The 27,761-nt window shown below is 43.5% G+C and overlaps 1 protein-coding gene and 1 long non-coding RNA gene across 6 annotated transcripts; both read left to right on the forward strand.

Moving 5' to 3' along the window:
- LOC119148141 (casein kinase I homolog 3-like) lies at positions 1-8,209 on the forward strand. Its single transcript, XM_037387854.1, has 7 exons — positions 1-145; positions 1,318-1,500; positions 5,890-5,953; positions 6,577-6,603; positions 6,974-7,049; positions 7,216-7,364; positions 7,870-8,209. Exons 2-7 carry the CDS (start codon positions 1,469-1,471, stop codon positions 7,876-7,878), a joined length of 357 nt encoding a protein of 118 aa, XP_037243751.1. The 5' UTR covers positions 1-145; positions 1,318-1,468; the 3' UTR covers positions 7,879-8,209.
- Positions 391-27,761, forward strand: LOC119148142. 5 transcript variants are annotated; one of them, XR_005104315.1, is made up of 4 exons: positions 12,216-12,319; positions 12,963-13,452; positions 13,558-20,206; positions 21,306-27,761. It is a non-coding gene; the product is annotated as an uncharacterized LOC119148142 (long non-coding RNA). The 5 variants fall into 5 exon arrangements; XR_005104314.1 differs by lacking the exon at positions 12,216-12,319 and adding an exon at positions 391-403 and having other exon boundaries at positions 12,594-13,452; positions 13,558-27,605; XR_005104317.1 differs by having other exon boundaries at positions 12,210-12,319; positions 12,963-13,099; positions 13,558-27,605.

Genomic DNA, 27,761 nt, shown 5'->3' on the forward strand with positions numbered 1-27,761 from the left:
GGGGCGGGGTTTCCGGCTACGTACGCGTACGGGCTGCGCGTACGGCCCGGGGGTGGTTCTTTGCCGGCCGGCGCGGCGGTGGCGGTGCGGGGCTTCCCCGGGAGCCCGGAAGACTTTCGCGCCGGGATGTGCGGCGCCGCGCTGGGTGAGCGGTCGGGCTGAGGGCGGCCGGGGGACGGTGGGCGAGCCCGGGCGCGGCCGTCGGGCCGCGGCCGGCTGGTGCCGGCGGCGGGCGGGCTGGGGCGGGAGGACGGCCCGGGCGCGGCGGGGCTGCCGGCGGTTCTCGTCTCCCCGGCAGTGGCGGTGCTCAGCGGGCTGCTCGCGGTGCTGCCTTTTTTTCACTCGGAGCTGCGCCGCTGCCTCAGCGAGGAGGCGAGGAGCGGCGGCGGGGCCCGGGAGGGGGGTCGGCCCGCGGCGCCCTGCCGCCCCCCCGCCGCCTCCGGGTGCCCGGGCAGCCGCCGCAGCCGCCGCAGCTCTGCGCGGGGCTTTGTCTTTCCCCCAGCCGCCGGCCGGGGCCGTGGCAGCGGGCTGGGGCCGCAGGGGCTGCCCTGGGGCCTGCGGTAACGCTGGCGCAGGGGGGCGGCTCCGGAGCCTCTTCAGCCCCTGCGAGCGGGCACGACGAAAAAGAAAGCCGGCGGCGGAAATTCCCCCCCGCCCCCGCGGCTGCTGTCTTTCTGTACAAAGTATTACAAAGGGCAAGCGCGAGGAATTGCTGGTGCCTCGTGGTTACGCAGCCGGGCCTGCTGGGCGCTTGAACCAGCGCGTCCAGTCAGGTAGCGTCATTTTTCTAGTTTGTAAATGAGCCTGAGGTTTCAGCCCCCTTACATTTCTGGACGGCAGTGTACTTGGTCAGATTGCTCAGTCGCACTGCCAGAGCTGGCGCAGAGTTCCCTTGGGACTCCAGACTTGACTGTCTTGTTGACAGGCTCGAGAGCCTGCTTTGGAAGTCACTTGGCAAGGCACAGCTTTGCCGTGGTTGTGGTACTTGAATTCTGACTGTAATGCCACTGCCACATGTTAGCCTTTCTCCAGAAGTTACAAAAGCAGAATGAGCGTTAAGAATCTGATTACCTTTTAACTAAATTAAAAAAGAAATTGCGGGATGAAGTGACTGGAAGTCCTTCAGGTATGACTGGGTGTTACTGCCGTGCATGTTATCCGCCTGTCTAGCGACCTTTCCTGCCTCTTGTTCAGTTGTGGTAATTCCTTTGGGTAATGCGTTGGGCTCTAGATGTAGTGCATCTTGACTTCCTCCTGACCCCCGAGATGTTATCGGTCTTTGCCTTCCTCACATTTCACAGGGCGTGGGAAGGCCAGGGAGGCTGGAATCCTCGGCTGTTGTGTGCGGAGAAGCTGTCAGCCTTCTAAGAGAGCATGTAGCCAGCAAGCGCATCGTGGTGCTTCGGTACCGAGCTGATACCACAGGCCTCAATCTTTTTGTGAAAAGGGATCACAAGGAAATGTGCTGATGTTGAAGGGGGAGAGGTGGCGGGGGAAGAGGTAGGAGGCAGCTTTCAACCAATTTTAGGCTTAACTCCTGTGTTCCTGAACATGCTTCTGGGCTTTGAGGGGTTTGCTTTTGGCTTTTTGCCTTAAGCGCGTCTACCTTTCAGGGTAACGCTTTCTTGGAAGTTGGAAACGGTCCTTCTGGGACACCAAACCAAACCCCGTACCTGGGAGGGCCATTTAGCGTGCGGCACCTTGCGTTGTACTCCGTCGGTCACTTGGCCCTAGCCGTACGCGCTCTCCCAGTTTGGCACGTTCTTACCCTGCTGGCTGAAAGATTCTGTCTTTTCATTTCCTCGGCTTGTCACAGGCCATGACACTTGTGTGTTCATAGACCGCTTTCCTTGCTCGCTGCTTTCAGATTTGAGCGTCGATGCCACGGATGTAACAGGAAAACAGCAGCAGGACGTAGAGCACAAGCCGTTTAAACAATGCTTGGATAAAGCTGCCAGTCGTGTGACTCCAGAAGCCGACAGACACGGTAAGATGCTATTCTGCCATTCTTGGATGGATGCTCTCACAGCCTTTCCATCACCGTATGCCTGCTACGATATTCATGGGAACAAGGGACGGCTGAATTCACAGCGTTTTAAACACCACAAACTCTTGAAGAGTTTATAGGACACAAATGTATTACACTGGCAGATCAGACAAGCTCCTCTGTGTGTGTGTGCATATATATTATACTCGGTACTTTTGCGAGGCAAGTCTTTGCCCGGTCCCTCTGAAATTGGGACAAGGACTCATCGATGCATTTCAGGAGCAAAGCTGCTGAGTGAACGGGCTTTTCCTACTGGAAATCAAGCAGCTGGTCTGGCAGAACTTGACTTTGGTTGCATCTTTAAATCCTAGGAGGCTGACAGTGGGACGAGCCCTCTCTCCAGGGAAGGCTCCGCTGACTTGACCCTTAAGCCTAAAGTTGCGTCTTGCTACGTTTGCTTTGTGTGTGTTAATGGATACCTGATTCATAGATTTCAGTTGATGGATCAGTTACAAGTTGGAGTAAGTGGTCCTTGGCTACATAAACCTCTCCTCTGCATTTTTTTACATGTTATGACTTACTGTTGTACTTCAGTACAAACTGGGAACGATTCTGGTAGTGTTGCAGTCAAACAGTAATGCTGTCCCGACTTTGCAGTCTGCGTGTCTTCAGAACCTTTGGTCACTGTAGAGTATGAGCAAATGCCTCTTGCTTGCTTGCTTGCAGCTGGTACGTGGGATAACACTGCCAGTCCTGATGTGAGAGGAGAGTTCTGGGAACAGTGCGTGCGTTGGGATGTGAAGTCAGTACCATCAGATCTGGATTTTCCAACACCTGTACAAGATGTCTGAGAGGTCCCAGACCACCGAATTTGCCAGAGGGGCTAGCAGGTCCATTGAGCCTTGCGTCTTAATTCTGATTTCCTGAGCTGTGGCTTGGTTGGAGTGTCAAGATGGTGAGTGGGAAACACTTCAGATCTCTTTCATCAAGATGAGCTAAGTGTTGTCTTCTAGCTCCTACGGTACTGGCTTGAGTAGTGTTCCCAGTTGTCAGTACTGCATGTTGTACCTGCGTGAGCACCTGGTCTTCTGTGCCTGCCCACCAGTGCTGAAATACCTCTTCCTAGGCATCCGTCCTAACGCAGCCTCTCCCTCCACTCTCACCCACATATACATTTTTGGTCAGGCATCCCAGGGTGGAGGAACTAGACTCGTAACTCCTTTGCTGAAGTGCCCTCGCGTGTTCCATCCTTTGATGCTCCACTACTCTACCGAGGAAAGTGCAGGCTTCTTTCAGACCTCGTTCCCTGCTTCTCCCAAGGTGTGTGCCATGTTGTCACGTGAAGGGGGGGGGTGGGGGGGTGGAGAGCAGCAGTATGCAATCCTCTCAACCCAAGGTGTTTGATCTGTCTGTTAGCGCCCCAGGAAAGCTGAGACCCTTGTTCCCGACCAGTCTGTCAGACCCTTCACTGAAAAGTCCCACTGGATCGAAGGGCAAATCGACTGACTTGTTCAGGGTGGCACACTAGCAGCATTAGGGGGACCCCTCAGCGGGTCTTCCCACTTTGTTTGAATGTGTTACCCGCTGCCGGCAACTGCCAGCGCCCACAAAGGACTCGCACCAACAGTTCACGGAATAACACTCCTTATTAATAAGAAATGGTGACAATTTAGGGTTTGTGATTGCCAGTGATAGGGCCTGTCTGCAAAACCAAGCTTTGAATTACATACAACTACATCCAACTGAATTCTAATCGCTAATAACAGCTAGCATGAGTCAGTTATTTAGCATGCACAAAACAGAGCTCTTACCCGATAGGTGTCCCTACGGGGGAGAAGACAGGTTCAGCCCATCGACGGATCCCAGAAGTTCCGATGGAGTCTTCCCTAATTTCTCCCTTCATCTGTCCACTTCTTATACTTCATAGTACATTGCATATTCATTTTCATACACAGGATTAGTTACAAGTTTCTGGCTTCTAATACAAATTAGTACGTATCCCCAGATAGCACTGCTGAAGTTCTCTGCTAACTACGCATGCTCCTCAGGCGGGGTTTTGCCTTCCTTTGGGGGGGCTGTTTGAGTTGGAGGTTGTGATCTCCCGCTAAGAATAAGGCAATTATCTTTGTCTTATTTTCAACTAATTTTCTGTTGATGTCAGTGGATTGCAACACTTTATCATCCCGTTTCCTCTCGTAGCCAGAACTTTCCTCACTTGAAGGTTTCTTTCTGCATAACTTAGGTACTGGCATTGTTTTCACTGCCTGTTCTTTGTTTCTCATCCTCCCCAAGGCTGACTACCTTGGTGAGAAGTCCCTGCATAACAACTGTAGAGAGTGAGTCAGCTTGACCTAGCTTTGTGAACACTGAATCAGAGTTGGGTAACCGAGGAGTTTAGACAATCCCCCCGCCCCCCCCTTTGGACTCGTTTCAGTTCAGGACCGGTCCATTTCCATCACATCTAGGCGGAGCTTGAGTGACTTTGGTCATGCATATTGTTGTTACTAACTGGTGTTGTGTGCCCAGCGAGGTGTAGTAGTACCTTGGAGGCAGGCAGCTTTGAGGTGGAGGTGTGCGTTAGTATTACAATGGGATTATTTCAGCTGAGGAAAGTAATTTCACCATAACGGTTGGCTCAGCCACAGACATCTCCTGGATCTTCGTGTGCCAGCTGGTGTGCAGCTTATCGGCTGTGTGGTGCCACCTGGTTCCCTTTCCTGCAGGGAGCACGACGGCCTGGCCGTGGTGTCTCCACTCCGCACCATCCTCCGTCACCACTATCCGCGTGCGCTGAGCTGCCAGGAGGTGTTGCTTAGGGCACTGTGGTGATACGGATTCTGTGCATGCCAACCATCCTGAAGGCCATAGCTGCATTTTACCCTAAAAAAGCTTTCCGTAATGCTACGCTTCTGTTAGGACGCAGTTTGGTCGAATTCCCGCCCCTCAGGGTGATTTTCCCACACACCTGCAGGCAGCAGGACTAAGGTCATCTCCTTTTGCCTGCTTGGGCTCGGGCTAAAATCCCTTCCCTGACTATTCTTCAGCTTTTACAGCCTTTGAGCCTTCCCTTGGGCCTGGTTGATAGCCCTTTGCCATTTCACCCTGTTCACAGCCAGCGTGAGTCTAGGTACCGACTATCTCAAAGAACTTCAGTTACACGATAAACCTGCTTTTTTGTAAATTAAGTCTAGCATTTTAATTTCAAAGGGAACTATGGGAACTCCTGTCCGCATGGTGACCTAGCATAAGCAATGATGGAAAGGTGCATCAGATGTGACCTCCGTGTCAGCTCAGTGTGCCTCAGACAGACTGCGTTTGGCACTCCGTGGCATGCTGCGCAGCTCCAGAAATTCATGCTAGGGAAAAAATGGGCAAAAATAATAGTCATGTAGACACATGAGTTAGGAAGAAATGCTATAAATTAGGTATTTCTGTTGACTGAGGCAGTTGATCTTGCTTGTGGATCTTTGGGGTGTGAACTTGATGCTGAACGACTCGTTTTTCATTTGACATGCCAGAATTATTTTAAAAGAGATAGAAGAGAAGCTTATGAAATAGAATAGGTTATTGAGTCTTCCTAAAATGCTCACAAGGATTATGTATAAAGCCAAAGTGAAGGATGATGGAATAAAATTCTGTGCTTTACAAGTAAATGCAGTACACTTAACTAGGACCCTGCACGGAGATCAGGTTTCTTTCTGTTTTTAAAATCCAAAAGAAGTTTAGGAAGTCTTAGAGGTTAGTATTGTGGGAAATAAATGGCTCTTCCACAAAAAATTCCACGTCAGCAAGGCTCTTTGAACAATTCTTTTTGAAATCGGTTCTAACTACAGCCAGTTAGCAGTTTAATGTTGAAATGTATACTTGCTCTCCTATAAAGCAGTATTTCGTTTGCATTTCAGTGCTGTGAGTCTTGACAAATTTGGGAAGAGCCCGAGGGAAATTTTTCATCCTGAGATACAGAAGGTAGGAGGCGACTTCTTTTTTTTTTGTTTGGTTGTGGCTTTTTATTCTTTTCTGGAAAAATAAGTCGTTGGGTATGAATGCTAGTGGTTTGTTCCTTTCGGTAGCAGGATAATTGTGGATAACTGACTAGCTGAAAAGGGTCGCATAGACATAGTCCAGCTGGCTGGACAAAAATGCACATCGCTCTCAGCTTATCTGAAGTAAAGCAAAATACACTGTCTTTGGCTGTCCTTGTTACACAGTAACAGGAAGATTTCGGTGGGAAAAGAATGTTGCAGGTGGGAACAGAAAACTACAGAAGAGAAACTAGGGGTGGGCTTGGTATTTAGGCAACTAACCAATAATGAGCTTAACTTCTGTAATATGTATGAGCTAATTATAAGAAGGCATAAAAGGTGACTGTAAGGTTCAATAAACGAAGTCTGCTGATCACTCATATTGAGTGACTGTGTCTTCCCTCCGTCGCGACAGATAATAATGAGGAGTAGGGTTACAGTTACAAAATAAGCTGTCTTTATCGGTTGAACTGGCTACTTTGAAATTAAACAAATATACGAGTATGTTCCAGGGGGTTTTGTGCTGTCTTCAGTACCAGTGTGCTAAAGATATTGATTTGTTTACAGGATTTATTTGCTCTTGAAGAGCAAGAGGTAAATGTAAACTTTTCACTCCTAGCACTTACTTAGTGACTTATACCAACTTCGGTACTGACTGCTTATTGCAGTAAAAAAATGTGGTATTTCTGTGCAAATATGAGATGGAAAATCATTTAAAGCACCGGCATAATATATCCTATTAATAGATGAGCAACTTAGTGCTATCATAAAATTCATAATCTATGATCAAAAGTAAATTATTAGGTATCTGCTACTTGAGCATGCAATAGAGCTGGCATGAAGTGTATATTCCCGTGTGAGGGCGTATACAAAAGATGTATAAAAAAGTCCTTAGAGGAAACATTGTTTTGGGTCTTTTGTTTGATTGTCTGTTTATCCTGTACTATTTGGTTTTATTTCTCAGGGACCTGTGAATTTTAAATTTGGAGTCCTTTATGCTAAGGGTGGGCAGCTTACAGATGATGAAATGTTCAGCGATGGTGAGTTTTTCACCTTTTTCTTGGCTGACGGTTGCATCAAATATTGAGCTTCACTGTGAGTACAAACAGTCACAGTCGTGACCCTCTTAGAATTCATCTTAGGAGCCTTGAAGACTTGTATATAAATCAAATTGTTATACTGGATAAACTGTTTCTTTTTCTCTAGTGTGCGTTCCCACAATTAAGTGGTGTGGAGCTGAAGGGGACTACAATGGAATGGGGATGGAGCCGTTTGGACCGAGTCTTGAAGATCTCTTCAGTTTTTGTTCAAGGAAATTTAGTCTCGAGACAGTCCTATTACTCGCTGACCAAATGGTAGGAACCTGCTTTGCTGATCTTGACGGTGCAGTGTGTTGGAATATTCAGATTCCTTGAGAGATCAGAACCAAATACGTTGTTTCTGTAATTTAGAGGTGAATAGGCCTGTTATCATGAAAGAAAAGACTCAACATTGGTTTTGTTGCGCTTAAATACAAAGTGCCCCATCTAAAGTGATTACAAAGTTTTAATTGATTTTTAAAAAGCAGACTTGCGCTGTTTGCAAACCGTCTGTTGCACTGCTCAAAGACAAAAGAAATTCGCCCGAGAAAGTTTTTGGAAACAAATGTAAAATAGACACGGGGAAAGAGCTGGAGAGGTTTATGTGTTGTCTGTCGAATTATGTTCTCTTTAATGCCCTTACGTTTTACAATAAAAAGTTTCATTACCTCTTTTATCGTTAAGACAATCTTGCTAGTGTTTTTATACGGAAAAAAGTGTATGCCTAGTCTCTCTCGAGTGATTTATGGTTGGTTTGGTTTTTTTTTTCCTCTTTATCTAGATTAGTTGAATTGAATACGTTCACTCTGAGAACTTCATCCACTGAGATGTGAAGCCAGACAACTTCTTAATGGGCCTTGGGAAGAAAGGCAATCTTGTCTACATAATAGACTCTGGGTTAGCAAAGAAGTAGCGAGACTCTCAAACTCACCAACATATCCCATATCGTGAAAATAAAAACTTAACAGGAACCGCCTGTTATGCATCCATCAACACGCATCTTGGAATCAGCGAGCTGGAGAAAGCAATAAATAAAAACTTTGAAAGTGTCGATGCACTTAATTTTAGCACAAGTAGATGTTGCTTTAATGAGGCATAGAGTATGATCCTTATTTATGGCACTTAACAGCGCAGTGTGCTTGGCCTCTTATCTCTTGATTGGGTGGGAATTGGTCCGACTGTAATTCTCAGGAATTAGCACCTTTTTTTTTAATAATTGCAAGGGTGATAGGCTTTTTCTTGTACTGTTTATCGTGGGCATAGTAACTCAGCTATCCCTTGTTTTTCAAAGGTTTTTTATGACGGTCTTGTTGCACAGTCTTTTGTTTTTCCAGTACTCCTTTTTTATACTGTTGTAGAGCAATCTCACGGAGATGACTTGGAGTCCTTGGGCTACGTACTGATGTATTTTAACCTGGGCTCCCTCCCCTGGCAGGGACTGAAAGCAGCGACAAAGAGGCAGAAATAGGAACGTTATCGGTGAAAAGACAATGTCTACACCCGTTGAGGTTTTGTGTAAAAGGATATTCTTGTAAGTTACTTTTCTGCGGCACTAGGCTTACGTGTTCATGGTTTAGTGGGATTTCTTTTTGCTTTACGCTGAATCCTACCAGTCTTTTTACTTGTGTGTGTGTGTGTCTCTCTCTCTTTTTTTTTTTTTTTTTTTTTCCCCTTTTTCTTTTTTTCTGAATTCCCCCAACCCTGCCCATGGTTGGGCGTGTCTGTGATAGAGATACTGTGCCTTCAAGACTGGGATCTTTCTGTTCATAGACCGTTTCTAATTATCCTTTGTCTTAACTATTAGTAAACAATCCCTGAGGTGCCCTCAATTCAAAGGGTAGCTTAGTACATCTGATTTGCACTGTGTTGTGTGTGCATGCGTCGGTGTTGGCTGGATGACTCTTGACAGCAAACAGCATTTTGAGAAACTACCCATTTCTTCATATGGGTGGGTACTGTTTCTTGAATTAATTGGATTGCAGTCAGATGCACCTATTGCAGTTGTTTCACTTGAGAATTGTCATTCCAGGTTCACGTAGTTTGGCCTGTTGATGGTCAGCATCTGTGAGAGGTGTAAGAAACCCTCCTATATCCTAGCATCGTGCTTCAAAGCTTTTCTGTTTCTCAGCTTGGTATTCACGCCACAGTAATAATGAGGTGGTTTTGAGCCCTGCAAAATGATACTTAAATCGATTTTAAAACTTGTTAACGTTCGCTGCCGTCAGGGAATATTGATGATCTTTCACCAAGAGTGCTGTCCCTATTCTGTCCACGCTCTTGGCTTCAGCAGCTAGGTATGACAATGGGAACTATGGTTTCTGTCATGGCTGTGTGAAAACTTACTGGCTTCCATCTGTTTCAACTGTGCCTTCATAGGTGTTCCTTTACATTCATTAACGGTGTTTTTTCTCTGGGGTTAACAGGCAGGAAAGACTAATCAACTTTTCTTGTGCTCTCTGTTAGAATTTCTTTCTTAACGTAAATTACTAATATATAATTTCAGCCAGAAAGACTTGAGCTTGTTAGAGAAAATTTGCTTTTCATTTTCCCAGTTCTTGCTTACTCCGTAGCGGGCAAGATGGCTCAAATTGTTGCAAGTTTTCATAGCTTGTGCTCTTACTACCTTCATAATGTTAAAGTAATTCTTCCATAATCAAAACGCACCCTTAGATGTTAACCGGGTTACCAATTAAAGTCATGGTTTTCCCGTTATCTTTATACCTTGTTCTTAGTCAGGAAAACCTCAAGTATCTGGGTCATGGGGCAAGGTTATTAAGGAGAACTTTGATTGGCTAAGTGTAAGACTATAGAAAATCATTCATACCGCTTCTTACCAGGAGAACAGTAAAGAACAGCAGCTGTTTGTCCATACCCGTTCCAAGTGTGTCAGTTTCCTTGGTAAGTCCTAAGTAAATACGCTGCTGCTGTTCCTGTTTCAGGAAGTGCTTAGACCATACTCCTGGTAGAAAGCAAAGTTTGCTATGCAGATCTACTGATGTCTTATGTTAAGGACTACGTTTTTTATTTATAACTTGATAAACCAGTTTTGTTATTTTATGTGGATGCCTTCATTTGCTAAGTCAATGCTGCATCTGCGATCCCCACCTTTCATAGTCTAGAGGAAGGGCTGCTGCCTGTTGAACTCTAGGCAATGGAGATTTGCAGAAGTTACTCAAAGAAATAATGAAAGCTGCTTACTTCTAGGTAGAGTTCTTAAAGATGACTCTGCATTTTTATCTGTTTTTTTTAAAATGAGTTCAGATTAGTTCGGTCTGAAACTGAAAGCTAAGGCTGGGAATGTAGCTAATAGGAATGAAAATTCCCTTATGGAAAATACATTCCTCCCAGAGAAATTTAGTACTCTCAGAAGAATGGTAATTGGTAAGGATAGCAAAGTGTCACGTCTATTCCCCACCTCCAAGGTACTGTCCACGCAGTACCTAAATTTTTCTCATGAGAAAGGCTAGCGCTTTGAAACACTAAGTAGTAATGAGGGTTTATTGGAGTAACAGCTAGCAGGTCTACAAAATGGTTCATGAAACTTCAGCGTTTATAAGGAAATTATGTAAATTCGATGTCACGCGTTATTCAGTAGTTCTGATTATATGGAAGCGAATGCAACAGCTACAAGCAAGTTGTGAGATGTTTGAGAGTGATGAACGTTCAAGTTGAGCAGTCAGGTAAAGCCTATTCAAATGAAATGTGCGTTACTGCAGTACTCCAAACCCCCATTAGGATGATGAAGTGGAGCCCACGTCTCGTATGTGGGAACTGTATCTGTGGTAAGCGCTGGCTGAGGAGGCTTTAGGTGTAATGGTGGAGAGGTTGGTGTGATGTCATGACAAACGGGAGTAACTTCATCCTTGAATCTAGGTATGGTATAGTAATGAACAGCAATGGAGACATGATTTCATGTCATTAATGAGACAGATGCTGCAATATTATGCTTAGTTCAGTTCTCAGAATCTTAAGTTCTTGGAAAACGGTATGTAACACAGAGAAGAGGCAGAAAAGTTGAGCTTGGGAAAGCAGGTTGTACAATGTAAGAGTTTCAAATCAGCGTCTTTCTAGTTTGTCTGAAAGTTAGTTGGTGTCATATTTTATAAATTGATTTTAACAGGAACTGACATTTATGCAAAAGACATGTGAAGAACCTATTGCTTAACACTAAAACCATTCACATTTTTAAAAAAGTGAAACTGAGGTCTCAGTGAAGGCAGTTAGCCACTGGAACAACTTCTAAAAGAAGTAGAACATCTGTCCCCTTTGCTTTTGCATCAAAACTGGATTCATTTCTAGGTGGTGTATTCAGGTCTAAATTAAGCCTAAGTTACAGGTCTCTGAACTACAGCGCAGAGAAACCCTCCACAGACCGCATTCTCAAACGAGAAATAAATGCACGTATGATTTTGTTACATATACAAACACATAACATTAGGCATTATATGTTGGTGATGTGGTAATGTGATGGCTATTTAACAATGATCCTTCCTCATCAGGAGAAACAGGATTTCCCTTGTTTGGAGATAGACACAGCTTTGAGGTCGACCCATTTCCTCAGCCAGCTTACATTTTTCTGGACTCTTCCACTTCAGCCATGGCAATTAAACTAAAAAGTAAGCATCATGTCTTTCCCTTTTCACATAGGCAAATACGATTTCTAAAAAACACAGAAACAACCAAAGGAAAGCAAAGCCAGATACCGTTAATGATATTCACAGAGGAGGAATGTCTCACTTAGTCCTCAGAGCAGACTTTAGGGGACAGAAACAGCAAACAATTGTTACCAGTATTTATCCTAGCTAGTGCTAGCCAAGTGGGAACACCTCATTCTGTAAGAGTACTTGGTGATACCAAGGGTCTGCTAAATGGCATTTTTGGTTCCTCCTTTCATCCAATTCAGCCACCATAATTCAGAAAAAACTGCTCAGCTGTTTCTCTTTCTCAGCATTTATTATTGATTCCATTCCTATAATAAACTTTGCCGTCTGAGAGAATGGCTGCAGTATCCATTTTTACTCGCTAGATGGCAGCAGCGCTCCAGCCAAACTAAGGGCAGCGCCTGCGCAGAATGGCCTGACGCCTTGGGGCGGGGTTTCCGGCTACGTGCGCGTACGGGCTGCGCGTACGGCCCGGGGGTGGTTCTTTGCCGGCCGGCGCGGCGGTGGCGGTGCGGGGCTTTCCCGGGAGCCCGGAAGACTTTCGCGCCGGGATGTGCGGCGCCGCGCTGGGTGAGCGGTCGGGCTGAGGGCGGCCGGGGGACGGTGGGCGAGCCCGGGCGCGGCCGTCGGGCCGCGGCCGGCTGGGGGGGACGTGGCGGGCCGTCGGGCGGCCCGGCCCGGGCCCGGCGGGGCTGCCGGCGGTTCTGGTCTCCCCGGCAGTGACGGTGGTCAGCGGGCTGCTCACGGTGCTGCCTTTTTTTTTTCTCGGAGCTGCGGTACTGCCTCAGCGAGGAGGCGAGGCGGGGCGGCCCCGGTGCTCCCTTGTGGCGGCGGGGCCCGGGAGAGGGGTCGGCCCGCGGCGCCCTGCCGCCCCCCCGCCGCCTCCGGGTGCTCGGGCAGCCGCCGCAGCCGCCGCAGCTCTGCGCGGGGCTTTGTCTTTCCCCCAGCCGCCGGCCGGGGCCGTGGCAGCGGGCTGGGGCCGCAGGGGCTGCATCGGGGCCCGCGGTAACGCTGTCGCAGGGGGGCGGCTCAGGAGCCTCTGCAGCCCCTGCGAGCGGGCAAGGGGAGGAAAAGCAAGCCGGCGGCGGGATCCCCACCCCTCGCCCGCGACTGCTGATTTCTCTAAAAAGTACTGCAAAGGGCAAGCGTTTAACTGCCGGGGAGGGTTGGGAGGCAGCAGCTCAGGTGTCTCGCTGATCCTGTGTCGTGACAGTCAGCTCCCGTGCGGGAGCAGCCGAGGAGAAGAGGCCTTTGGATTTGCTTCCCAGTGAAACGGGGCTCTTTCTCATTCCGGATGAATACAAAGAAAAAACAATGTACGCTGACAAATCAAGGGGAGCTAAAGTGAAGGTCAGCCTAGATGTTACTTTCCACATATGCCTTGTGCTTGTGAGTCGCACTGCTGACTGGAGGGATAACTTTTGTACTTGCCGAGGGCCCACGAGGCTCCGTGTGCCCGCTGCTTCCGAGTGCTGCGCTGCTGCTTGGGCAATAATTGGACTGTAATGCCAATGCCACTTGTTAGCCTTTCTCCAGAAGTTATAAAAGCAGAATGAGCATTAAGAATCTGATTACCTTTTAACTAAATTCAAAACAAAGTTGCGGGATGAAGTGACTGGAAGCCCTGCAAGTCTGACTGGGTATTGCTGCTGTGCATGTTATCCGCCTGTCTACCAGTCGCTCCTGCCTCTTGTTCTGTTGTGGTAATTCCTTTGGGTAATGCGTTGGGCTCTAGATGTAGTGCATCTTGACTTCCTCCTGACCCCCCCGGAGATGTTATCGGTCTTTGCCTTCCTCATGTTTCACAGGGCGTGGGAAGGCCAGAGAGACTGGAAGCCTCGGCTGTTGTGTGCGGAGAAGCTGTCAGCCTTCTAAGAGAGCATGTAGCCAGCAAGCGCATCGTGGTGCTTCGGTACCGAGCTGATACCACAGGCCTCCATCTTTTTGTGAAAAGGGATCACAAGGAAATGTGCTGATGTTGAAGGGGGAAAAGTGGTGGGGGAAGAGGTAGGAGGCAGCTTTTAGCCACTTCTAGGCTTAACTCCTGTGTTCCTGAGAATGGTTCTGGGCTTTGAGGGGTTTGCTTTTGGCTTTTTGCCTTAAGTGCGTCCTCCGTCACCACTATCCATGTGCGCTGAGCTGCTGCTTAGGGAACTGTGGTGATACAGATTCTGTGCATGCCAACCATCCTGAAGGCCATAGCTGTATTTTACCCTAAAAATGCTTTCCGTAATGCTATGCTTCTTTTAGGGTGCAATTTTCTCGAATTCCCCCCCACCTCGAGGTGATTTTCCCACACACCTGCAGGCGGCAGGACTAATGTCATCTCCTTTTGCCCGCTTGGGCTTGGGCTAAAATCCCTTCCCTGACTATTCTTTAGCTTTTACAGCCTTTGAGCCTTCCCTTGGGCCTGGTTGATAGTCCTTTGCCATTTCAGCCTGTTCACAGCCAGCGTGAGTCTAGGTACAGACTATCTCAAGGAATTTCAGTTACACCATAAACCTGCTTTTCTGTAAATTATTTTTAGCATTTTAATTGCTTTCAAAGGGAACTACGGGAAATCCTGTCTGCATGGTGGCCTAGCATAAGCAATGATGGAAAGGTGCATCAGATGTGACCTCCGTGTCAGCTCAGTGTGCCTCAGACAGACTGCATTTGGCACTCTGTGGCGTGCTGCGCAGCTCCAGAAATTAATGCTAGGGAAAAAATGGGCAAAAATAATAGTCATGTAGAAACATGAGTTAGGAAGAAATGCTATACATTGCCAGACTGTCACAGAACAGGGTGATTCCTGTAAGCCATTTGGTGGTTCTTTAGTCTTCAGTTTCTACCTTGGTTTTGCTCATCCTCTCCTTTTACTGTGGTTTTACTCTTGATGACAATATCATTAATATCTACCTTACTATATTTAAGTGCCCTTAGCACAGAGGAACCCAAACAAAGCTAATTTCTGTTTGTTTTAAAATTTATTTTCTGGGAAGTTTTGCACCTCCTTACTTGCCACCGTATTGTACACAAATTAACATTGTCTCAGTTTTCTTAACCACATGTCTTTACAATAGTATTATGTCTGAATGAATTACAACTGCTTGTATAGACCTGGAAGGGGTAAGAAAGAATGAGGGAGAAGGTAGTACATTACCTTCTCATTTAAGCTGAAAGGAGTCTTTGTTCGCAAAATGGTTTCATCTATGTTCAGGTCCAAAGAATCAGTTATTTGCTTAAAAATGGACCTAGAGGAAATAATTTAAACTATACTTAGGTGACACCAAACTCATAACTGGTGGCTGCAATGCAGGAAAGGAACATTGGAGTTCTCTGATGATTATCTTTATATGTCAGCTCAAAATACAAAAATAGCCAAAAAAAGCCAATAGAGAGCTGGACATTTCAAGAGGACCACTGAGGAGAAAAAAAAATAAGAAAACCCCCACCATGTAAATAAATCTACAGCAATAGAAAACCTCATCTGCAATCAGATAAAAGCATTGTGCGCTCACACCTTCGATGCTGTGTGTGGTTCTGTTGCCCAGCCTCAGCCCATCCCCATCCTCCGGAGATGCCTGATGCCCAAGGCTGGGGCTGCCCCCACTGCTGTAGGCGATCATGGAGGCGGGCAGTGTCAGAAGGTTCAAAAAATGAATGGGTAGGGTTTTAGGTGTCAGGCTGAGAGGTACCAGTAGGAATGTGATGTCCCTATCATTGCTAACCCAGTGACAGTGGATGCTGAGGGCTGCCAGGGGGTGCCCTGCAGACAGCAGCCAAGCTGGTGTGCTCCCCTACTGCTAGAGACAGAGTGGTTCCTTCAGTGGGTCACTGATTTGCCCACCACACATTTGCTCTGCTTTTGTGAAGGGACAGAGGGGTATCACATCCACTCCAGAAACTCCAGCAAATCTGGAAGAATCTTATGTCAAAACAGCTGATAGTTGTGGTCTTATCTATGGCATTCAATCCTGCCCTTGGTAGTGCAGGTTCAGGAGTTCTTGCTGCCTGCCATTGGTCCACCGTTGCCTCAGTCGTCAAGTTGTTCACATTCAACAGCTCCACTGCTTCATGTTGCACCTTCATCCAGATGTGCTGAGGAACCCACAGTGGCCTCAGACTCCTAGCTGCAGCATGACAGTGAACTTCCCAAGTAGCAAAGAGTTATTTCAACCACATCTCTCTTTTGTGCTTCTTCTGAGAGCAGAAGCAGATGACGCCTCATGAGAAGAGGCACTCTGCTGCTTTTTTACACCTCGTGCTGACATTATTCTGGAGAAGTGCATTGTAATGGCTCCCTGGTCTGAAGAGTGACCATATCTTTCCTTTAATTTCCTGGCTGACATTAGTACCAGTTCTGCCTTCCTCTTTACCCTACAGTTTATAAGCCTGAAGGACCAGAAAATAAAAATCCTCCATCACTGTACTTCTCTTCCTCTCAGAAAGGAACAAACACCGTAAGAGTAATAAGGCGTTCTCACACACATTGCCTGCACAGCACAAGCATGTCAGAGAATCCCAGAACTCCTTAAGTTACACAGAATGTGACAGTTTGATGCTGTCCCTCCACCTCAACTGCAAAGTTCTTTTCCGTATGTCATGACAATTATGTGAACGTGAAAAAAGGGGACAATCACCATTAGATAACCTTTCAAATTGCCTCATTTAATCAGCTCCTATTGCTGATCACTTAAAAACATTTGGACTACCTTCTCTTTTTGTTGTTTTTTTTCTTTGGGTTTGGTTTTTTTGTTTTGGTTTTTTTTTTTTTCAGAAAATCAGCTGTGATATTTTCCACATAAAGCAGCAGCAGAGTGGAAGCGTTGCCTGTGGTATTCTTGGTCGGTATGTGCACTGGCCACCAGCTCACTTGGAGCCAGCCTGCTGGCTGGGCTAATGGGATTTCCAGACCTGTCTCCACTCCATACGGTTGCTGTTCCTCACATACACTCAGAGCTCCCAGAAAGCATGCCAGAGAAGGGGTTGCCCTTCAGACAAGCTGATTAGAAAAGGAGTTTAGAGGAGGAAGATGAATCTGTACTTCCCCAGTCTTTAAATGAAGGCAGTGCCCTCTCCATCCCCAGGACCGTCCTTTCCCAGCCTAAGCATAGTGAGTCAATGCTCTCAGTTTCAGCACTGAAGCTGTCATTTGATAGTGGCTTGGGCAGTGCAATCAGTTGACCCCTAGAATGCATTCCCTGTGCCAGACTTGGGATTTGAAACTGTGCATATCAGGCTGACCACATGCCAATCCACTCTTGGTATGAAGATGCAGCCAGAAACTAAAAAATACAAGTTTGTGAGGGTTTGCAAGTATGAGAAACAGAAAACAGCAGAGGAGGTATTGATTTTTCTGCATTACTTTCAAAAAATTCATAAAGTTCTACATGCTTACTCTAATGTATCTTTTAGCATATTAAATAACTATATTCCTGGAAATTGAAGTCAGACAATATTGGTTATTAAATGATAGTCAAAATAAACTTCAAAATCTGAATCTTATACCAAATTCAAGGGGCATTTTACATTTCTGCCAGTGGCACAAATATATGTCTTTGGATGTATTCCTTTATGCCTCCTAAACATTAGATATAGGTCTAACCAACTGCTGTCCTCACTTACCACACAGCCTTACAAAAAGTAATGACATGGTGATGGCTGGTGCTTTATTCCTTCAGCAACCATGGACTCTTCAAACACAGCTGAATATCACCTAGTTGTATTGACACACCAACACAAAGGAAACAAATCACTGTTTCTATACTATATAGAAACATTAGTTTCTATATAGTCACATTAAGTGACTATATTCAACATTAAGTCATGATCTTCCAGAAGCACAATCTACATATTCCACAAATAGTAGGCTGACTCAAACTCATTGACATTATCTATCAGCAAAAGAGTGGCAAAGGACCTCAATACTTTATGAACATGTTACTTCTGTAGATATGAAGCAAAAAAGCGCATTTGTAGCATGCAAAGGGCCTTGGTAACTGGCTGAAAGTCTACTTGTATAATTTTTCATGTTAACTGCATCACAAATTATGGCTGATGCTTCTGCTGCAGCCTATACCCTTTGCATGAAATAGTGCCAAAATATCAAAAAGACCCACATTTTCTTTCTAATGGGTTCTGTTCAACTGCAGCTTCCCAAAAATGTTAACTCTGCAGGGTTTCTTCTCTCTAATTTTGCAGTGACAGATGCAAATAAAGAAACATATTCCCAGTTGTGGTCATTGTTATTTGTTTAGATTATTAGAACTTAAATAGTTATTTCAAAAAGAATGTTTGTGAAAAAAGTGATAACAAAATACCCTTTAGTAATATTAAATATAAGGAAGCACTAACATGAGAAATCCTTACTTACTTGCCTTTTAAAAGCTTTTTTTACTTTTCAAGGATTATTTAATTTTTTAAAGGCAATAGATACCTACAACCTCTCCTCAGCTTTATAACATTAAAGATTTCATGCGAAGAATGATGGGGTCCTAGAAGCAAATAAGGTGGTATTTTTGTCCATGAACAAATGCACACAATGGATTTTCTACTACATAAACTGTGGCCATAGCAAAGGTTTTGGTGGAACTAGGGAAAAGCATTTGACAAAGTTTTTTCTCAAAATCTCGAGTGTCTTCTAGTCATTCAGGGGCTCCACATTCTCATATGTACATTTCTTCATGACTTTTCAACATATGTAAAAAACCCTGTATCATATATCTGGATCTGCTCTGCACTCTTTTCACAGATCAGCGTCTCTTCTGAAGTCTCAGTCTCTAGAACTGAAAATTATTTTCCAGCTTAGGTCACACTAGCTCTGAGGATATCAAAATATTAATTTTTCTATCTCATATATAATAGTTTTATGTATTGGCACTTTTTTGGAGTAAGATCACATTTTTGATGTGTTGACACGAAATTTTTTTTTTTTCAATATGTAACATACATACATATATATATATATGTAGGTGGATGTCAAATTACATTAATTAGCCTCATGTTAGACAGGAAAGATAAATTTCCTTATTTGCGTGGTGCTGATGACAGTATTTCTACATAGTGCTGTACTTTGAAGATAGTCTAATAGGGGTCCTTAAACTATGGCCCAGGGGTCCTTAATCCGGCCCCCGGTATTTACAGAACCCCCCTGCCGGGGGTTGGGGGGGGGAACCAAGCAGCCCCAGACGGCTTCCTGCCACTGCATCTGCGCGCCGGCCCCCTGGTTAAAAAGTTTGAGGACCCCTGGTCTAATTAGTCTGGACATTTTTACCTGCAGACTCAGTGGGCAGGTGGGTGAGTGGATCAGAGAATAAGTGAAATTTCCTTCAGCAGACATTTTTCACAGTGAAACATGTCAGGATTGACCTGGCTATGTTTGACACTACCTCAGGGGAGACTGAAAGTGATAATAAATCCTGAGCTCTTCATGTCTTTAAACCTCGCTTGTGGTGATTTGGCCACAAAGTGGCTATAATTTAGTTGTCACTTCTCAGCCTTTTCATATTAAGAAGACTGTGCCGTTTGTAACACATCTGGGGCCAGTTGACCTCGATGTCACGTTAAGGGAGATGAAGTTTAGGCAAGAAAAACAGACTTTTGAAGAAGATAAGGACACAGACCTTTACAAGGCAATGTAACACAGTTATGAAATATGATGCAATGCTGAAATGATTATTGGAATTTTTCCTGAAAATCTGTCAATATACATGAAATGCTACAGACATGACGGTAGCATTGAATCAGATGGGCTTCATTTAGTTTTGTAGCTGTGACAGATTTCAGCTAAGAATCCCTCTGTGCCTTCGGAAAGTATGTCAAGGTATATCCCAGCATATCGCATCTCCGTGCATTGACCATGTGACCTACTTTAATTTTGGCCTTTTACATCTATAATGAAAATACATCTAACCGCTATGTTTACAATGTCTGTACAGTGCATGGCGTTCTGTTCAATCCTTTTCACACAGGGAAACTGGACCGCCTGAGGCACACTTGACCTGAGAATCAAGGGAAGGACTGACATGGTCTCGGGTATGATTACAGTTCTAAGGGCAAGATGTAGGCATCTAGCTCCCTGTATGGAAATGGAACCCTCAAAGTAACCCTCAAATGGAACCCTGAGAAAGGAACCCTCAAAGCTTGCATCATTGGAATCAAACATTCAAGAAACATGATGGGGGAAACAGAGGCATCGGCAGATGGCAGCTTTCTTGACCCAACCACTAGATGAAAAGCAAATGTATCAAGAGCTCTGACGTCAAATGGCAGGCATCTTTCCAAGAGAAATTCTGTCAGAACTTAATATAAATCAAAAGACAGATTGTGAATCTTTTTATTGGCAATTGCACTTGTTCATGAAGATAAATTAATAGGGAGCAAAAAGGTAAGCCAAAAGGCATCTTTATTTTGCAGACCTTGCCTTGCAGCTCTGGAATTTCCTGGACTGACAATTGTAAAGAAAATCCAGGAATGGTACGTCCACATTTGATTAGCTGCAAAGAAAATTAAATTGCCATCACAAGAAGTGCTTCCTAAGTAGATATTTAGGTGGAATTTGAGACAAAGGAAAGCATGGGGAAAAGGTTCATTTCAACCAGCTTTGCATTTCTCTAACACCGGTCACAGCCCGGACGTTAACATGAAGGAAATTTAGAGCTTTTCTAGACTACTTATGCCTTTGGATGGCTTTCTCTGAGTTTTATGGTGGCATATAGTTCGGCCAGGAATGTAAATTGTGATCTTGGGTTCAAAAACTCTCTGGAGACTTTTCCAGACTGTCGCTGCTATGACAATTGGAAAGCAGACAAGTCGTTCAGTAACAACAGTCCGAGGGACAGTCTGTCCTCAAAATCACTGCTGCAAATGCAACTTTATTTGCCCAAGCCTAGATTGTTTCTCCAAGAAGGAGCTGACAGAACTCACAGACAGCAGATAAAAACTACAGCTAGTACGTCAAAAATTATCTTGAAGAAGGCAAAATTTATTGCTATTTGAATGTCTAGTCAAGCCTGGCAGTTTTAAAGTACCTGAAGAAAAAATAAAATAAAATGGTTACGTAGTTTTCCTAGCACTGCAGGACAAATATTCTTGAGTCCACATTTTTTCTATTCAAAATGATATCACTAAACAAAATCTAGTAAAGAACTAATAGACAGGTACTGCCAAAGAGACGTTTATCTTTTCCTCAGAGGGATAGCCTCCCAAGGTGTCCCCCTCTCTCTCTCTCTCTCCTTTGACTACAGAATCAGAAATCTGCAGAGGAAACCTGAATTTAGGCAATGCACTTCAGGTCTGAGATGCATTTTTAGACCATTTATACTAGAAACTGCTGATGAAAACACATCATAACATTGCCTTCATGCTTACATGTCCTGCATATACCTGTGTTATCACGCATGGGTTACATTTGAGTTGACAGTGTCATTGTTGCACCTGCTTGGTTCTGTGGGAGAATTTTTTTTCTTCATCTATTCTAAACAAACAGAAGCATTTGTATAAAGGTTTTATTTTTACCTGGTTTTCCCAGGTATTTTGTTTTCATCCTAAATTATTTATTTTTTCTGTTTTACAGAAACGAAACCTCAAATTTGGAAAAATGCATAATGCTTGTAATTAAAAATTCTTGGGTTTAGGAGATCATTGCTCTTGAGGAAAATCTCAAACTCTGCAACAAACTCCTGAGTATGGAGACCTAAAACAGAAAATACCTATTGTCTAAAGAATGAGTGTTTATGAAAAATCACAGAACTAGAGAAAAGTTAAGAAAAACTTGATATAACCATTCAGGAAATACTGTTAGACCTATAAATTGGAGTATTATTATCATCGCATTTCTTATTATTATCTTATTCTTATTTATGAATAATAAATCTGTGTTATAGCTAAAAATGTCCTGGTGAAATTTCATCAGCTGAGAATATGCTATGATTAATTTAATTCAATATAATTTTAAATAATAAGTTTGCTGGGCAGACTTAGTAGAAAAATCTGTGGTGTTTTAACACACAGCATTAAAAACAGAAACAAGATTTGCAAAGATTTCAGAATATGCATCTTCCTCATTATAAGGGAATATCACATAGATGCATCCTAATTTTAATTACAGACTTTCATCAGGAAGGTCACTATATTTTAGGTGCTTGACATAAAGATGTAAAAAAGAAAAAATGGGGACTACTTGGTTACTTCATCTACCCAAACACCAAAACAAGGTGTTTTCTACAAAATAATCTTTGTGCCCATGACACTTTTGTGTGAGTTCATCTGGAGTCCTTCAGGTGGGTATGAACATTTCCTAGGTCTTACCCACCTCTTCAACAACATGAGGAACTGCAGTAAATGACACTGACTTAGCTGGGCCGACAACGCAAGACTTGATTCACAGAAAATAACATAGTTTGTGGCTGCCTCTTTTGCTTGTTGAGGAATGATGAAGTTCACAACAGCAGTGTCTGAATTATGATCAAGGGCCCTTGCTGAGAGGAACAGGCAAGTTTGTATTTTTTGGAACTGCTCCCTGGAGCTTTAACATTCTTCACAGTTTCTTAGGCATTTTTACATTAGTTGTGAAATATGTTCGCCACGTATGTTTGGTAGCTTTGTAATTTTTAACTTTAGCACCTGTGATTCTCATGAGGGCTGGAAATCTATTAATGTGATATGCTTTTCTGGTACAGACAGTTTCCACCAGAATGGGTCAGATGCTCCCAGTCAGCCACAGGTGATAATAAAAGCTCCTGTCTGTTGATGCTGAGACAAGGGGAGCCAGTGGGAAGCAAACTTTGGCTTGGATGGCATGGTGGGTGAAGGGGGACTCAGTCTCGGGTACACAGGTCAGTTAACTCCTCTGTACTTTTATTTGTTTGATATAAGCACCTAGAGAACAGATACAAAACTGCAGAAAAATCAAGAGAGAAGGCAGATCAAGGAAAAGACAGCGGTGTTTTCTCCAGAATGAAGAATGTGTTCCTCTTCACTACTACCATCATTAACACTGAAAGTGAATGATTCGTGAAACGCAGCAATGACAATGCTGGTCTTCCCTATGGTTTGTGTGTACACTTCTCTTGCTTTAAATTCCACTTCATCTTCCCAAGTCTGTATATAAAACATGTTGTAAAAGAAATGCTTCTCACCTGCACAGTTAACAGTGTTGCTAAACGTTTAGAGGGAAAAGAACACCATAGGATACTTACACATTTACATACCTACCCACATGAATCCTACTCAGAGGTGTCTAAGTCTACACTGGTACTGCAGTCTTGACCTCTTGGCTATTCAAAACCAGAAGATGCTGAAATGCATCACACTTCCCTTCCAGCCTGCTCAGCCAGGAAATGGTGTGCGCACAGGTCTCAGCTCAAGCATCACGTAGGCGTGCAGATGGGGCATACACAGAAGACCAGGAGCCATAGCCCAAACAAGGAATAGGCTAATTTTTCCTGAGCCTAGATATCAATTTCTGCATTTGAACTGTTTTCCAGACCTCAAACACGGCAATGCTGACATACCTATTTCCTTTTGAGGCTGCAGCCTTCAATAGCCCACACCCTCCTGAGATTAACAGAAATATAATTAACATCCTAATTACACAGATAGGAAAGTGAGGTGCAAAACTAAGGCTGCTGTTCTCTAAATCCTTCAGGCATTTGACATTCAGCTGGCAGGAATAAAACTGACAGACTGTTATACCCTAACCACTGTTCTAGCCCACTTTTGGGGGGTTTTTTTCTCCTTTTTTCTCAGACATAAGAGATTGGTTTCAGCTCTTCTGGGGCCATTGACATTGGCTTATGAATACAAAGCAGCTGTCCCAAAGACTGTCTGAATGCCCTCAAAACCTACAGAATATTCTACTCTGGTCTGAGCCCCTTGCAGCTGAGATGCAAATACAGCTTTTTGCAGTGATCAGTGCACTACATTTGAAAGCTGCTTGTGTAACTAATTGGATGTGACAGAGCATAGTTTACCATTTCTTACAAAATTAGATTTTTATAATTACTACCTCAATGCAACCAAAATGTTACAAACAAAAATGCTCCAGCATTTATATCATATTTATGTATTAAACATTCCATACTGACTGCATTTTCCTGTTCGCTGGGATCTAAATTCTTTCTAAATTCCAGGCAAGGAATAAAAGTTACTGGAATGTAAAGGTATTAGAAAAATGAATTTAAATCAAGTGAAGCATGAGAGAAATTAAATAAATTGGTCTTTGCTTCGTAATGAAAGTCTACAGCTGATTGAGAGGACTTAAAGGAGATGGGAGGGTGAAGGATACTGTAATATGCTGAACTTGGAAATATTGGCAGCTCTTCAGTGTTGCAGACAGACTGACGCACTTCATCTTTACGCATACATAAGAGAGAAGCAGCAATAATTTATTGGTACAAAACAGCAATTTAACAAAGTTTCACAGTAAATGTGACAGTGGTTTAAGAAGATCCAATAGCAAGATACACTTTATTTACTGCAGAGAGGACAGGGTCAGACAAAACTGTCAGTGAGACCCTCCCATTGAATCATGAGGTTCAGAAACAATCCCTTTGCTTTCTAAACTCCTTCTCAGAGGGGATTTCATGTGCAGATGGATCCAGACTTAGTCTCAGGCTTGGTCAATGATTTATATCTAAAGGATTATATGTGCACAATCAATCCTTTATACCACTTAGCTAATGTTTCAAAGTTTAGCATGCTAAATCACTTACCAAGAATCTGTTGCAGCAAGGAATCTCTCAGCCTTAAGGAATAACCTCAGAAGATGTCCCTACTGAAAGGGACATCCTGACATGCAGGAATAGAGCTCAGTGGGCCCTGGGTCATCCACTATTTATGGAGTAAGATAATTGACTTGCAGTCCTATTCGCCCACTGACTACTGAGGTCAGTTTCTTTCAAACTTGTCTTGAGTCGGACCCTGACCAGCCCTGGTAGCTGGGTGCATTGTTCAAATTAGCCCTTGGCTATTGCATCTTTATCTGTCTCACCTGAATCAACTTTGAGTCATATACAGCCATGACAATCAGATGCAGCCATCACAACTTCCAGTGGTGGTTATCACCTGTGCAGGGTTACTGAAATAAAGGCCAGGATGGCAAGGGCAGGGAGTACGCCACCACTTTTAGCCAGGCAAGAGAAAATTTCTGCAGTGAAGATTCACCACTGTGCACAGTATCTGAGTGTAACAAACAGTAAGTATGGAAAAGAAAGAAATTGCCACCTTATTTGTGCCATGTGGTTTTATAAATAAGCTACTTACAGAGCTAGGTTTGAGTCATTCAATTCTTTGCAAGATATAAATTAGATATAAGTATCTATTGTATCAATAAATCCTCTTGGCTGCCTTCCTACCTGTAATCTCCCAGAGTTAACACACACATCTTGTGAAACACACATGTCGTGAAACACTGCTACCCATGCCCTTAACTTCTAGCAATTCAGACAATTTCCTCAACTCGCCATTTACTTGCAGAAGGGGTCAACATCAAATTTTAGCCTTCTTAAATCTGAAGTGGATTGGACTTTGGAAAACTCTAAAATGTATTTGTCACAAAACCGCTGGCTTAAGCGCTGCATTTAACGCTGATTTATGTTAAAATTTCACAAAATAATAGTTTGGATGTGCTCATGTAAAGTGTTGATGGGCTACTGTAAGGGCCAAAGTGTATCCTTACCTGATTTCATCCATAAAAGAGATTAGTTTCTTCCGGATAATAGTTGAGCATTTTTTCCTGGCTTGATATGTCTCTGGCTCGATATGTCTCTGGCTCAATCTCTATCTGTAATCCAGACAAGGTTTCATATGTTTATGAATCTCTACACTGTTTCAGGCAGCAGTTGATGTTTGTGAACTACTGAATATTATGTAAAATATATGAAGTCCACTATCAAGTAAAATAAAGGCCATAAAATATAAATAGGTAGTATTTTAAAAAGTTTAAGAATAGTATTGAAATAATTAGCACATTAGGATGTTATATACATATTAAGATGGATAAAAACCTGGCTGGATGATCAGACTCAGGGGGTGGTGGTGAATAGGTCAACTCAATGTGAAGGCTGGGAACGAATGAAGTATCAGAGTGGTCTGTATTGGCACAGTGGGTTAGCTTTGGCCTGCAGCCAGACACCCACCTCTCGGTCAGTCCCCCTCCTCAACAAAAAGCAATAAATAGGATGGGAAAGCTTGTTTGGTGAAAATAAAGACAGGATGATTGCTTACCAGCTACTGTCACAGGCAAAACAGACTTGAATTGAGGAAAAATAATTTAATTTACTGACAATCCAAATACATTTGGGCAGTGAGAAACAAAACAAAAAACCCAACACCTTTCCTCCACCTGTCATCTTTTACCCAGAGGGGTTGCCCAGAGTGGTTGCACAGTTTACATCGTCAGAAGTTTTCAAGACTCAGTTGGTTAAAACCCTGAGAAATCTGGTCTGACCTCAAAGCTGAAGCTACTTCAAGTTGACTGGACTAGAGACCTCCCAAGATCCTTTCCTGCCTGAATGATCCTACGATCCTTTTATCCTAATAATTATAGTAAATTAAAAAGCCAAGCTTAAAGGAAATGTAATCATCTGACAGTTATGCTAGCATGACTCACAGCATGAATGCATGCAGTGATAAGTCCCATTCCCACTGACATCAGTGGGAATCCTGCATTTCAGATAGTTTCTTACTCAGCATGAACATAAGGAAATGCAAAATTTTGACTCCTGAAAAATGTAGTAATGGCAAAATAAATGGCAGAACAGATTAAGTACTGAAAAAATATGTTCACTCCAAAACATCTTAAGGTCTAACAAAGACCTTTTACATTATTTAAAAATGTAACATGATTTCTTAGTTTAAGGAACATAAGGTTTTATCCCAAATGACAAAAGCTTCATCTTTTCTGAATAATATCTTGTCTTTCTTGAGCTCCACCTCTGAGGATTCAGATGTGTCTACCACTACCTTTGGAAGCAACATCAAAATCCTGTAATAAAAATGGTGGGTGAATACCAAATATTCTCTGTGTGTGTTCCTGCTACATTTTTTCCTGCAAGTGAAATGCAATCAACCACTTTATTTTTTCCTCCTGTGAACAGTTTTAAGTTTAGAGAGATTTTTAAGACAAATTCAGCTGTAGTACTTCCAGGTTGTTCTTAGATATGTTGCAATCTCTTGGAAGTTATTTGTTCCCTTATTCTTGGTCTGAAAGTTGAAATGTTAAGAGGAGCATTGAAATGTGGCTATCAACATTTACATACCAATACCCAAAGTCTTTCTTTTCCCTATATGGTTCATCACAACTTGTACTGCATAGAAACCTTAAGAAACCAGACGTTTTGTTCTCATGGACTTTTTCAGCATAGCCCATAAGCTCTTCACTCTCTGTGCAGAGAGAGGTGGAAGTTGGTGATGTTGTCAGATGTTACTTTGAAATTATGCAGCGCGTTTTATTCTTCAAACCTACCCAAACTGTGATCAATTTTGACATGAAATGGGACTTTCATCCCTATGGCATGCCATTCACTGGCAGTTGGCAGAGACGTCCTTCACCACTGTAGGAACAGGACTGCCAGAGTAAAGACCATCCCACACTCCTGTTCCTTCACGTCTGTGTCATCTGCAAGTGTCTCTTAGTCTGTCCTAGGAAGTCTGTGCTCTCAACACCTGTAAGCAGCCAAATACAGCATCGCTGTATAAAAGGATTACTTTTCAATAATGTATGTATTATTTATGATGTAGAAATTGGATTTAAATATGCCCTAAGATTTATGAATAGTTGTTAAAGCAAGAATGTTGCTGAAGTGGTTTTATGACTGTAATATTCGTTGTTCACATATTAAAGAAGATAACTACAGTAAACTGGTACAATGAAGAATTTGTTTCTCAAGGTACATGCAAAGGTAAATGCAAAGGTAAATGCAAAGGTGGTTTGCATTTCTGCCTCCATAAATTCTTGAAGCTATCAAATGTTCTGTTCGTGGCACTTATGAAGATAATCTGCTTCAATAAAAGTCAGCATTGTTTTTCA

This window comes from Falco rusticolus, chromosome 5, assembly GCF_015220075.1.
Source record: "Falco rusticolus isolate bFalRus1 chromosome 5, bFalRus1.pri, whole genome shotgun sequence".
In the NCBI taxonomy this organism is placed as follows: Eukaryota; Metazoa; Chordata; class Aves; order Falconiformes; family Falconidae; genus Falco; species Falco rusticolus.